General features: G+C 42.3%; 1 protein-coding gene across 5 annotated transcripts in view; it reads left to right on the top strand.

The window, feature by feature from the left end:
* Positions 1–13012, top strand: part of PPFIA2 (PTPRF interacting protein alpha 2) — a 422696-nt gene that overhangs the window by 277975 nt on the left and 131709 nt on the right. For all 5 annotated transcript variants that reach the window (XM_029079000.2, XM_029079003.2, XM_007666225.3 and 2 more), the window contains one exon: positions 6382–6498. In XM_029079000.2, the coding sequence (XP_028934833.1) occupies positions 6382–6498 (117 nt within the window). The remainder of the gene's footprint in view (positions 1–6381; positions 6499–13012) is intronic.

Here is a 13012-nt window from a genome sequence, read left to right as displayed (position 1 = left end):
TGTGGGATTGTGGGTAGGGTGAAATATCAAATGCAAATATCCTCAGCAGGTGACTCCTAACTTTCAGCTGGGATGCAGCGTTGTCTACAGTTTTGTTGTAGGGGGTCAATTAATTCCTTCTTCTACCCTCTTGCTGTTTGTATCTCCTATGGCCCCTCAGTCTCACCATGTGCCCCACCCGGCATGACTTTATTAAGGTGAATTTAGGTCTGCTACTAGGAGAGTGACTCCATTCCGGGAACTTGTTCATGATCTTGAAATTTAATATTAAGGGTGGGAGATAACGGATGCTGATGGAACTGCTCTAAAAGGGTTGAGATGGAGGAGAGGGGAGCTTATTGTGGAGAGAGTGGGTAAGAGGGAGAAAATGGGCAACGGGGGAGATAGAAGGAAAAACCAACCTTTGCTGCCGTGTCTTCACTGTCATGGTTCTGTCTCTCCTGCAGCCATCACCACGTGGTCAGGAGAGGCTGTGAGTTCTGGACTAGCTTAATTGGGCCTGCCGGTGGTCAATGAGTCAGTCGTATTTACTGGGTGTTTACTGTGTGCAGAGCATCGTACTAAGCGCTTGAGAGAGAGTACAGTATAACAATGTAGCAGGCACATTTCCTGCCCACAATAAGCTTGGAGTCTTGTGGTCAGATGATGGTGGAAAAGGATAATAATAATATTCATTCATTCATTCAATAGTATTTATGGAGCACTTACTATGTGCAGAGCACTGTACTAAGAGCTTGGAATGGACAAATCGGCAACAGATAGAGACAGTCCCTGCCCTTTGACGGGCTTATGGTCTAAATGGGGGAGACAGACAAGAACAATGGCAGTAGAGTCAAGGGGAAGAACATCCCATTAAAACAATAGCAAATAAATGGAATCAGGGTGATGTACATCTCATTAAACAAAATAAATAGGGTGATGAAGATATATACAGTTGAGCGGACGATGGTGGTATTTGTTAAGCGCTTACTATGTGTAAAGCACTGTTCTAAGCGTGGGGGGAATACAAGGTGATCAGGTTGTCCCAAGTGGGGCTCACACTTTTAATCCCCATTTTACAGATGAGGTAACTGAGGCACAGAGAAGGGAAATGACTTCCCCAAAGTCACACAACTGACTAGCGGCAGAGCCGGGATTCAAACCCATGACCTCCGACTCCCAAGCCCGGGCTCTTTCCACTGAGCCACACCGCTTTAATGGTCATGGTCAGCTCAGCAGACCAACATTATGGGTGGGGACTGCTTAGCTACTGCCTTTGTTCCCAATATAATAATAATAATGTTAGTATTTGTTAAGCGCTTACGATGTGCAGAGCACTGTCCTAAGCGCTGGGGGAGATACAGGGTAATCAGGTTGTCCCACGTGAGGCTCACAGTTAATCCCCATTTTACAGATGAGGTAACTGAGGCACAGAGAAGTGAAGTGACCTGCCCACAGTCACACAGCTGACAAGTGGCAGAGCCGGGAGTTGAACTCATGACCCCTGACTCCAAAGCCCGTGCTCTTTCCACTGAGCCACGCTGCTTCCCTATCCATCCATCAGGGGATATCCATCCCCTGAGCCTACATCAGCCCACCTGCCCGGGCAAAGGCCAGTAGGACCTTTTTTTATGGTATTTGTTAAGAGCTTACCATGCTCCAGCCACTGTACTAGGCACTGGGGGAACTGGACACAGTTTCTGGCCCTCATGGGCCACGCAATCTTAATCTCCGTACTTTTACAGTTGAGGCTGTTGAGGCACAGAGAAGTGAAGTGACTTCCCGAGTGCACAAAGCAGACAAGTGGCAGAGCTGGGATTGTATCCGAGGTCCTTCTGACTTTCAGGGCTGTGCTTAAGCCACTAGACCACACTGCTTCTCATTCTTCCCGCGAGTGATTCCATAGCCAGAAATGAGAGGAGCCTCCTCCTGTTCCTCCTCAATTTCTTTCTGAACTAGTTGCTCTGATCACCCCATCACACTCTTTAAGTTGTTTTGTTTTCTAATGGTATTTGCTAATTGCTATGTGCCAGACACTGTAATAAGATCTGGGGTAGATACAGGATAATCAGGATGGACAAAGTCCCTGTCCCACATGGGGTTCCCAGTCGCAATCCCCATTTACAGATGAGTTAACTGAGGCATAACATACTGAAGTGACTTGCCCAAGGTCACAGAGCAGACGAATGGAGAAACCAGGATTAGAACCCATGTTCTTTTGACTTCAGGGCCCAAGCTCTGTCCACTAGGTCATGCTGCTTCTCAAGCTGTCTTGAAAAGGGTTGGGGGAAGAGATCACTAGCTTGTTTGTCCAGACAAGGGTTTTCAAAGCTTTTCCATATTTCCTGTTCCTGTTTGGCTAATAGAGAAGCAGCATAGCTTAGTGGAAAGAGAACGGGCTTGGGAATCAGGGGTCATGGGTTCTAATCCCGGCTCCACCACTTGTCAGTTGTGTGACTTTGGGCAAATCACTTAACTGTGCTTCAGTTACCTCATCTGTAAAATGGGGATTAAGTCTATGAGCCCCACGTGGGACAACCTGATTACCTTCTATCTACCAGAGCACTTAGAACACTGCTTGGCACATAGTAAGAACTTAACGAATACCATCATTAGTTAAAAATCAAGGAATCAATTTATGAATCGTAAATTACAGGACCAATCATCCCATTTTATTGCATTACGCAAGGTCATTGCCTTGCTTAGTAAGTCTTGCTGTTCTTTAGTAAATTGTTAAATAATATATCTTAGATGTGACATTTTGGCTTCAGATTTCTCTGGCTTTGTGACAAGTGGGTCAAAAAAAAGTCTTATTTTAAAAGAAATCATTTAATTACGTTCATTTTTAAATGTCCCTTAATATTATCGTATGAGTTTTAAAAACCTTTTGAAAAAATATGCCATTAACAGAGCTATAATATAGTGTGAGATGGTAAGAGTCAGAAACATTTATAGGGAAGCAGCGTGCCCTAGTGAATAGAGCATGGGCCTTGGAATCAGAAAGACCAGGGTTCTAATTCTGGCTCTGCCATTGGTTTGCTGTATGACTTTGGATAAGTCATTTAGCTTCTCTGTGCCTCAGTTATCTCATTGCTAAAATGAGGGTTAAGACTATGAGCCCCATGTGGGACAGGGTCTGTGTCCACCCGAATGAGCTTGTATCTATCTCAGTGCTTAGAACAGTGCTAGATACATAGTAAGTGCTTAACAAATGCCATCATCATTTTTACTGTTATGCTGACTGTGCATTAATCAGCCCTCTGATAATAACCTAAAATTAAGATGGGCATAAGAAAACATCAGTTCTCTAATTTTCCACTCCATTATTTTTTATCTAACCCTATTTATTTAACCCTACTTAAAGCTCACCTCCTCCAAGAGGCCTTCCCAGACTGAGCTCCCCTTTTCCCTCTGCTCCCTCTAGCCCCCCACTTCACCTCTCCGCAGCTAAACCCTCTTTTCCCCCCCTTTCCCTCTGCTCCTCCCCCTCTCCCTTCCCATCCCCTCAGCACTGTACTCATCCACTCAACTGTATATATCTTCATTACCCTATTTATTTTGTTAATGAGATGTACATCGCCTTGATTCTATTTATCTGCTATTGTTTTAATGAGATGTTCATCCCCTCGAGTCTATTTATTGCTATTGTTCTTGTCTGTCCATCTCCCCCGATTAGACCGTAAGCCCCTCAAAGGGCAGGGACTGTCTCGTATCTGTTGCCGATTTGCACATTCCAAGCGCTTAGTACAGTGCTCCGCACAGAGTAAGCACTCAATAAATACTATTGAATGAATGAATGAATGAATCTCCATGGCTCAGTTTTAAGTTCATTTTTAAGCTTATGCATAGCTGCTTGTAAGCATTTGGTTGATTCACACCTTACAGTGATCTTTGTACAATTTCCTGGATTCAATATTAAATTTCTACACTATCCGCTTCCATTGGGTATTCAGGAGAACTGAGTCAATGGCTTTTAGTCATTTCTCAACAGGATTAATGATATGTCTGTTTCCTATCAGTCAGTCTCTTTGCAGGTGATTCTTGTTACTGGCATTATTTGAGACTTTAGCACAATAGGAGTAAAGATAGTTTTGTTTTTCTCTCAATGGATTAGTTTAAGATTATTTTCCTCACATTAAAAAATATTGCTTCAAAATCAAGGAATAGGCAGCACTATAGAAGTTTGTTTACATTTGTAGATAAGTGGGCAAAAGCTTTTCGCAGCATTTAAGTATGCTATTATGCATTTTTTTTTTGAAACCATTAGCCATTTAACAAAATAATGCTTAATTAGCAGGTTGTGTAAAGTCGGGGCTTTATCAGTTGCAATGTTGCTGAGGTAGTTACAAGACAACCAGATGAGACCCAGACCCTTTCCCATACTGAGCTCACAATCTAAAGGGGAAAGAGGGAGGACAGGTATCTTATTTCCATTTTACAGAGGAGAAAACTGAGGCACAGAAGAAACACTGTGACTTACCTTCTCAGGTCACACAGCAGGCAAGTGGCAGAGCTGGGAACAGAACCCTGATAACCTGACCCCATTCTTAAGATCACAGTGTGACCTAGTGGATAGAGCACAGGCCTGGGAGTGAGAAGGACTTGGGTTCTAATCCTACCCTCTCACTTGTCTGTTGTGTGACCTCGGGCAAGTCACTTAATTTCTCTGTGCTTTAGTTCTCTCCTGTAAAATGGAGATTAAGACCGTGAGCCCTGCATGGGACAGGGACTGTGTCCAACCTGCTTATCTTGTATCTACTCCAGAGCTGAGAGCAGGGCCTGGCACAAAGTAAGCACTTAACAAATACCACAATTATTATTATCATTATTATTATTGTTATTGGTATCCAGCCCTATCTAGAGATGTGGCTTTCTTGGGCTTTTATGGGCAGTCACAAGGGCAGACAGAGAACATGCGGAGGCAGAGATAAAGAACCATTATTTCCGGCCTGTGTAAAGATGTGATCATATGGAGCTACTATTTCTTTTCTCCATATTTGAATGACTAGACTGTGTACCTCTTGCTTGTTAAACGCACTGTTCTCAGAAGCACTCAATCTAATTGTCTGCTTTCTCTGTGAATTGCCTGACTCCCAGAAGGGTAATGGGAAGAAATAACTGTCTAGAATACAGTAACACTCTTCCCCAGTCAGTGTATTGTCTGTAGCTTTGAGTTGCGTTGCACAGAAATTCATGTGAAAACATGAGGGCTTTTCTCAGTGAAGACTATTTGTTTTTCTCTAGGAACGAGTTACATGAATGAAATTGAATTGCCTTAAACTTCCAGTCATTTATTCTTTAGTTGAGCTACTTTCAGTTTTGAAAGGAGAATTTATATTTTCTGATCTACAGTCTTTCATTGTAAATGATTATAAGCTCGTTCTGGGCAGGGAATGTGTCTACTAATTCTGTTTTTGTTGTACTCTCCCAAGTATTTAGTACGGTGTTCTGCATATGGTAACTGCTCAATAAATGCCACTGATTGATTGATGTATATTTGCCTGTATTTAAGTGTATATGATTTGTAGTGATTTTTGTTCTTACATGCTTCTGCTGAAATCTCGGCAACTAGTTTGGTCAGTGAAGGTTTTATGAGAGTCAGTAAGAGTTAAGTGTCTCCAAAGCAAAAATGTTAAGGCTTGATTTACAGAGCATGAATCAACCTTTCATAATTTAGTATTCTCCTTCACCAAATCAGGTAGAAAAAAAATCAGAGTCCTTTATCTTATTGAGATTGTCATTATCAGCAATATTTTGTTAGCACCCATATAAACTAGTCTTTCTTTAATCATCTGTGCAGTCATATCTATGTATTTGGTATTTGTTTCACTGCACTTCTGTATTCATTAGTGTAAACTAATTTATCTTAGTACCTGTCTCCCCTCTAGACTGTAAGCTTACTGTGGGCAGCCAGTGTATCTACCAATACTGTTGTAGCATGCTCTCCCAAGTGCTTAGTACAGTGTTCTGCACATAGTAAGCATTTAAATACCATTGATTGATTTGGGTTTTTTTTAATCATTCAAAGAAGACATCACTGATGGTGAAATTCACCTGAGAGTGCATGTATGGTTGACACATTGTGCATTCAAAAAGGCTGGCCGGCCTGGTATTTATATGTTTAATGGATGCATTGCGTGGTGCTGATTTTTCTTTCCCCTATTTGCCTCTGGTTCCTTTGAAGTTGCTGCTTGAAGAGATTCACACCTTTACACCATGGAGGCCTCTCCTTAGTCATTCACTCCCACTTTTCAGCTGGAATGCAGTACTGTCTGAAGATTTATTTTTTTTAACCAAGTCTTTAAGTTGCATCCTCTCTCTTATTTTTGCATTGGCTCAATATGTCAGAAACAAATGATATGTTAATAAGGAAACTTACCAATGGATCATTGTCTTTTATAGATTGTTGCCTTGCGTGAACAAAATGCACATATTCAAAGAAAAATGGCATCTGGAGAAGGGTCCACAGAGTCAGAACATATCGATGGAATGGAACCCGGGCAGAAGGTTCATGAAAAGGTTGGAATAATTCATTCATTTGTCCCTGAGTGGGCTTTTCTAGGAATAACACGGCATGCTAATGATACATTCGAAAGTTACAGCCAGTGGTCTATGGCCTCGCCTTTCTACACTGAGTATTTTTATTCACTCTGCTGCCTGGATCATTTTTCTAAACAGAACTTCAGTCCCCACACCTCAGGTACCTCCAATCTTTATCCGTCCACCTCCATTTTAGCTTTAGAATGCTCAATCTTATCCTATCTCACTGATTTCCCATTAAAACTCAGTCCAGAGCTGTTCTCCCCTAATGCGACTTACTCACTGTACTTCAATCTCTTCTATCTCACCGTTGACCCTTTGCATGTTCTCCCTCTGGCCTGGAACTCTCTTACCCTTCACATACAAGAGACCATAACTCTTCCTGCTGAGGCTTAATCAAATCACATCTTCTTCAATAGGCTTTCCCCAGCTAAGCCCTCATTTCCTCTATTCCCTTCTCCTACTGGATCTTTATACATTTGGATCTGTATGTACACTTTAAGCACTTGAGGAGCAGCGTGGCTTAGTGGAAAGAGCACAGGCTTGGGAGTGAGAGGTTGTGGGTTCTAATCCCTGCTCCGCTTACTTGTTAGCTGTGTGACTTCAAGCAAGTCACTTCACTTCTCTGTGCCTCAGTTACCTCATCTGAAAAATGGGGATTAAGACTGTGAGCCCCACGTGGGACAACCTGATTACCTTGCATCTACCCTAGAGCTTAGAACAGTGCTTGGCACATTGTAAGCACTTAACAAATACCATTATTATTATTATTCCTTGACAATCCCACAACACTTATATACATATCTGTAACTTATTTTAATGTCTCTCTCTCTCCCTCTAGACTGCAAGCTCTTTGTAGGAAGGGAGCATGTCTATCAACTCCATTTTATAGTACTTTCTCTAGTGCTTAGTAGAGTGCTCTGCACACCATGTGCACTTAGTAAATATCAGAGATGAACTGGGACATAAAAAAACCTGTGAGTGTATTTTTCTACTGCTTTACTAAAGAGAAAGAATAGCTCCATCAAGCAATTTCTTGTATTTATTGAGTACCTACTGTGTCCAGAACACCGTACTGAGCTCTTGAGAGAGTACATTATAAAAAGTTGAGAGAGACATTCCCTATCCACAACAAGTTTACAGTTAGATGGAGAGACAGACATTAGTATAAATAATTTTCAGACATATATGTAAGTGCCGTGGGGCTGAGGCAGGAGTGAATAAAGGGAGCAAATCCAAAGGCCAGGATAGTGCAAAGAAGGGAGTTGGAGAAGAGGAAATGAGAGTTTCCAGGAATAGATGTGCTTTTAACAAGGCTTTGAAAGTGGGTTGAGTGATTGTCTGTTGAATTTGATAGGGGAGGAAGTTTCAGACCAGAGGCAGGATGTGGGAAAAGATTCCCCGGCCCCTCGACTGAACAGAGAGACTTTGTACAACCTATGAAAGGTCAAACTGTACTTTCCAATCCCTTAGTAAAGTGTTCTGCTCACAGTAAGTGCTTAATAAATACGATGGAATGAATGAACGAATGATTGGATTTTAAGGAAGCAGTGTGGCCCTTTGGGAAAAGCATGGGTCCGGGACTCAGAGGACATGGGTTCTAATCCCACTCTGCCATTTGCCTGCTGTGTGATCTTAGGTGACTCACTTAACCTTTCTGTGCTCACCTTCTTCAACTGTAAAATACCTGTAGGACTGAGTCCTACCTGATTAACTTGTACCTACCCTAGGGTTTAGGGCAGTGCTTTACACGCAGTGGGCACATAACAAATACCATAAAGAAGAGACTAGGGCTGAGAGTGGACATTCCCCACAAATTTTGCTGCCTCCGAGGAAGCCCATGAATGCTGATCTTTAGAATACTTATCACCCCACAGTCTTCTCCCTCTGCTCTTCCTCCCTTCTCCTAGCTCTCTGCTCTTCCTTCTCTCTCCTCCCACCTCCTCTCTCCTCTTCCCCCCCTTTCTCTCACTTCGACCTCCTTATTCCTCCCCCTCTTCCATATACCCTTCTCTCCTCCTCCTTTCCTCCTTCCTTTTTCCTCCCTCCTCCCCAAATTATTTTGTATCTGCCCCAGCGGTTACTACAGTATTTGGCACATAGTAAAGCCTTAACAAATATTTCAGTGATTATTACTATGATTGTTAATTTTGTTGAAGCACAAAGAAGTGAAATGACCTTTCCAAAGTCAAGAGCTGGGATGTGAATCTGGGTCTTCAATCCCTGGCTCTTTTCATGAGACCCTACTGCCTCCCAAGTGATAATTTAAGGGGACCCCAGGGTGCTAATTCTTTGTCATTCATTTATATTTAATAAGTGCTTACTGTGTGCAGAGCACTCTTCTAAGCACTTGGGAGAGTACAATGCAACAATTAAAGACACTTTAGCTGCCCACAACAAGCTTACTTGCTCTTGAGCAGGGAATGTGTCTATTTTATTCTCCCAAGCAATCACACAGCAGCTGCTCAGTAAAGACCATTAATTGAATAACTGATTGATCCTCAGACACCAGGGGCTACCGTGTTGTCTGATGCAGCTGCCATTTACCGCAAAATGCGGCCTTGGTGCTTCTCCATGCTACTCTTTTGGTGGACTTTGACCTTGGATCTTCTCTCAGCCACAGCAATATTGCCTCACTTTCACTCTTACCATTTTATATGCCATCATATCCATCCAGCCATAAAGAGTAGTGACCAGGCTCTTTATATTTAGGTATTTTAGAGATGGAATGGCAAGGATTTAAAAACAAATACCCCATGCTATTTCAGTTTATGAAGAGTCTCTAATATTTGGGGTATTAAATTAGTGAAGAGCAAAGATAATTTGCATAACTCTTAAATTCTCCCTCCGTTTCTACTTAGACTATAAACATTTGTAAATGTAGAAATGAAACTCAATGGCTTGTGAAGAAGTGCCTCAAATGAGCAATTATTGAATTTCATCACTTTTCCTTCCTCTGGTGGAGGGAATAAGTCAAATGCCCTCGCAAGAATAAAGGAAAAGCCAAGAAAAGTTAAGCCACCATGTGCATAGGTTTTCACTGAACTGTGAGAGTTATAGGATTTTTTTTGTTTAATAAGAATTGGAGACTACTGAGTCAAAGCATGTGAAAACCAATGAGGACAGAAAAAAATCACATGCCTGTTTCTGTCTCCGAGAAAACACTTTACAAACATAATTGAGCTTGGTGACTGGAAGGCACTGAAGCAAACGATAATTTATGAATGCGACCAACAGTGAAGGAATTGCAAATCACAAATTATATTTGTTTTCTTACCACAGTGCTCATAAGGAGGTGGGGTGTAAGGAGCATTTTCTTCATGTACAAAAGAAAAACCAAGATGCCAGATTGCTAGAAAGGGAACAATTTGAGATGTGTAAACACTGCATTTCTATTAGAGCTCTTCACTCTCCTTGACTATGCTCAAATGGCTACCTTATATGTCATTCTGTTTTATGTGTGAAATTCTCAGGGTGGATAAATACCGTTTGACACAATCATCATTCCTCTTTAATGACTCAAATGACTCCTTAAGCTCCTGATTAGAAACTACAATCAATAGATGAATTCTATTGGGGCATTAATCACTTTGCTTTACGGCTTTTGCTTGAAAATCTTTCCTAGATAGGTTTCGACCACCTCATTCACTGCTTCCTGTAAAGCTGAATCTCTGTCAGATGCAGTGTATTTTATTTAGAGTGCTTTATTGATCAAATATTGTTTTTCCCCAATTATCATAAGCTCGTTGTGCACAGGGAATGCCTCTGCCAACACTGTTGTATTGGACTCTCCCAGGCACTTAGTACAGTACTCTGCACATAGTTTGCACTCAATAAATACCATCGATGATTTGAGTCGTGGATTTGATGATGCTATCAGACAGTTCTCTTCATGATATTGAGTTTATGCATCATCTCCTATCTCCATTGGTGGTGAGGTCGCTGCTGGAATTTGTCACAATTGCGTGATTCTCTAGTTAAATGTGAGCTGCAAAATTAGTGAATAGGAAATTGTTTGAGAGAAGACTTGGATAGTTGAACAGTCCTAACCATTTTGATTAGTCTCCTAAGAAGGTTGCTCATTTCCCATTCAACAAAAGAGCCTAAATTGCATTTATATGAAGAATATAATTTCCCAGGTAAGACAAATAGAAAACTGAGAAATACAATAATTTAAAAATATGTCTCCCAGTGAAAGTTGGAGGGTTTGCAACTCTGGAAGTGTGGGGGTGGGCACGGAGGGGACCGGTAGATGACTGTGACTAGTAACTGGAGTGTGGTAGATATGAACGTCCAAGGAAGGGAAAGAGAGATGGGGCAGGAGGAATGAAGCCAAAGCAGAATTGGGGAATGAGAAGGAAGCTGACTCCTCCCCCTTCCCCACTGGATCTTGAGAAATGGGAGAGGAGATACCCTTCAGAGAAGGCATTAGGGGAAACAATCTTATCTCGGGAGAGCCAGGTTTCTGTGATGGTGAGGAGGAGCAGTGATAGGGTCAGGAACAGGTCAGGGCTAAAGGGAAGCTTTCCTATGATGGAATTAAATAAAATAAAGGGTGGTATTTGTTAAGCGCTTACTATGTGTAAAGCACTGTTCTAAGCGCTGGGAGATACAAGGTGATCAGGTTGCCCCACGTGGGGCTCACAGTTTTAATCCCCATTTTACAGATGAGGTAACTGAGGCACAGAAAAGTTAAATGACTTGCCCAAAGTCACACAGCTGGCAAGCGGTGGAGCCGGGATTGGAACCCATGAATTGGGGTTCCACTGGCTGCACTTGGCTGATGCTGGGGCAGAAGGTGGGGGTGAGGGGAATTGGGAGAGGAAACACTAAGAGGGGTGGAATGATGGGGGGGGGGGGTACTGGGAAGGAACGACAGGGACCGGCTGATTAAAGAGATGCAAAGTGATGGGGTCAGAGAAGTTTACGGATTACAGATGAGGTTGTCACTAGCAAGAAGTGCATAATCCGGTGGTTCTTTTGATTAACTACTGAATTGAATGAGAGTCTGCCTCCTTGAGAGTGAGGAGGCAAATTTTAGGAGTAAACAGAGGACTGGGCTGATGTGAAGGCAGACAGCTTGTTGATATGTAAAAAGCCAGGTATTTTGTCACCAGGGTGTCTGACAGCCGCACCTGTCTTGTATTCTCCATTTTGGACTGATTCAAGCCTGGGGAAGGGGGAGAAATGATGAAGAAATGGTCACAGCAGGTCGGGAGTGAGATCTATGTGACCCAGTGGGAGGATGGTAGGCAGTGGTTCCAGTGTTAGATGTCCTGGGTCAGCTGAGGCAGCTCAGAGAGAGAGACCTCAGTGTCCTCGGGCCGCTCTCTATCCTAGACCATGTTCAATGTTCTATATGCAGAAGAGAGAATGTATTTGGCACCTCTTCTACCTCCAACTGTCTTCTTCTCGCTGTGCTCATTTGCTGCTTTTGCTCAGCACAAATGAAATACAAATGGGCTTTTTAATGGGATGGAGCCTGCAGATGTATCCATAAGCAGTTTTTGATAAACATAATGATGAAAAAGAAAACAGAATAATAATTATTGTGGTGCTTGTTTGTTTACCATGTGCCAAGCACTATACTCAGCACTGGCCTGGGTACAAGATATGTCAAACACAGTTGCTGTCCCATATGGGCTCACAGTATATGTAGGAGGGAGTAGGATTTAATCCCCATTTTACAGATGAGGTCAGAGGCACAGAGAAGGTAAGTAATTTGCCCAAAGCCGTACAGCAAACAAGTGATAGAGCCAGAATTAGAACCCCATTCCTCTGATTCCCAGGTCTGAAATCTTCCATTACCCTATTCTGCCTCACACATCATAGCACAGAAATATATTAAAAGTGAAGAGAATTTCAATTTCAGGTAGAAACGGTCCAATAATCAATGTTGATTTACAAAATATCTATTTTGAACAATTAAGACTGACCTAGTTCTAAAAGCCCTAAACTGAAACAGTCTTCTAAAATCACAGGATGAAGGTGTGTAGTAGCAAGGTCTGAAACTAAGTATTTATACAGCTATACAGCTATTTACATTTCCTTAGTTCTTTATGGCCTATAATTCTGAAATCCTACATTCCTCATGCCCCAGACGTAGAGTTTTTCTACTGTTGGCAGAGGAGACAATCTCCTCCAGACTGTTGTTTCAAATGATTCTTCCATGTCTGTGACCTTCCTGTCTAGCAGTAGCATATAGTTGCCGATGGCTACCTTGTTCATATTGGCCAGCTCATTCTATTGCATTCTCTCAAGTGCTTATTGCAGGGCTGGGCTTTGAACCTATGCACATATGTAAAGTGGTTCTTGAGGACATCTGTGGAGAGGGAGGGACCTCCAAAATGGGAAACCCAAAAACACTGGGAAGGGATAGGGAATGGGCATTGAGGAAGGAAGAGGATTTACTCACCATTAACACATTACCAGGTTCAGTCCTCTACTTGTCTCCAAAATGCATATTTGCCGTTGGGCTACCGAAACCTTAGAG

This window comes from Ornithorhynchus anatinus, chromosome 14, assembly GCF_004115215.2.
Source record: "Ornithorhynchus anatinus isolate Pmale09 chromosome 14, mOrnAna1.pri.v4, whole genome shotgun sequence".
NCBI lineage: Eukaryota > Metazoa > Chordata > Mammalia > Monotremata > Ornithorhynchidae > Ornithorhynchus > Ornithorhynchus anatinus.
Note: the sequence above shows the minus strand (reverse complement) of the source record. Positions and strands in the feature narration are given on the sequence as shown.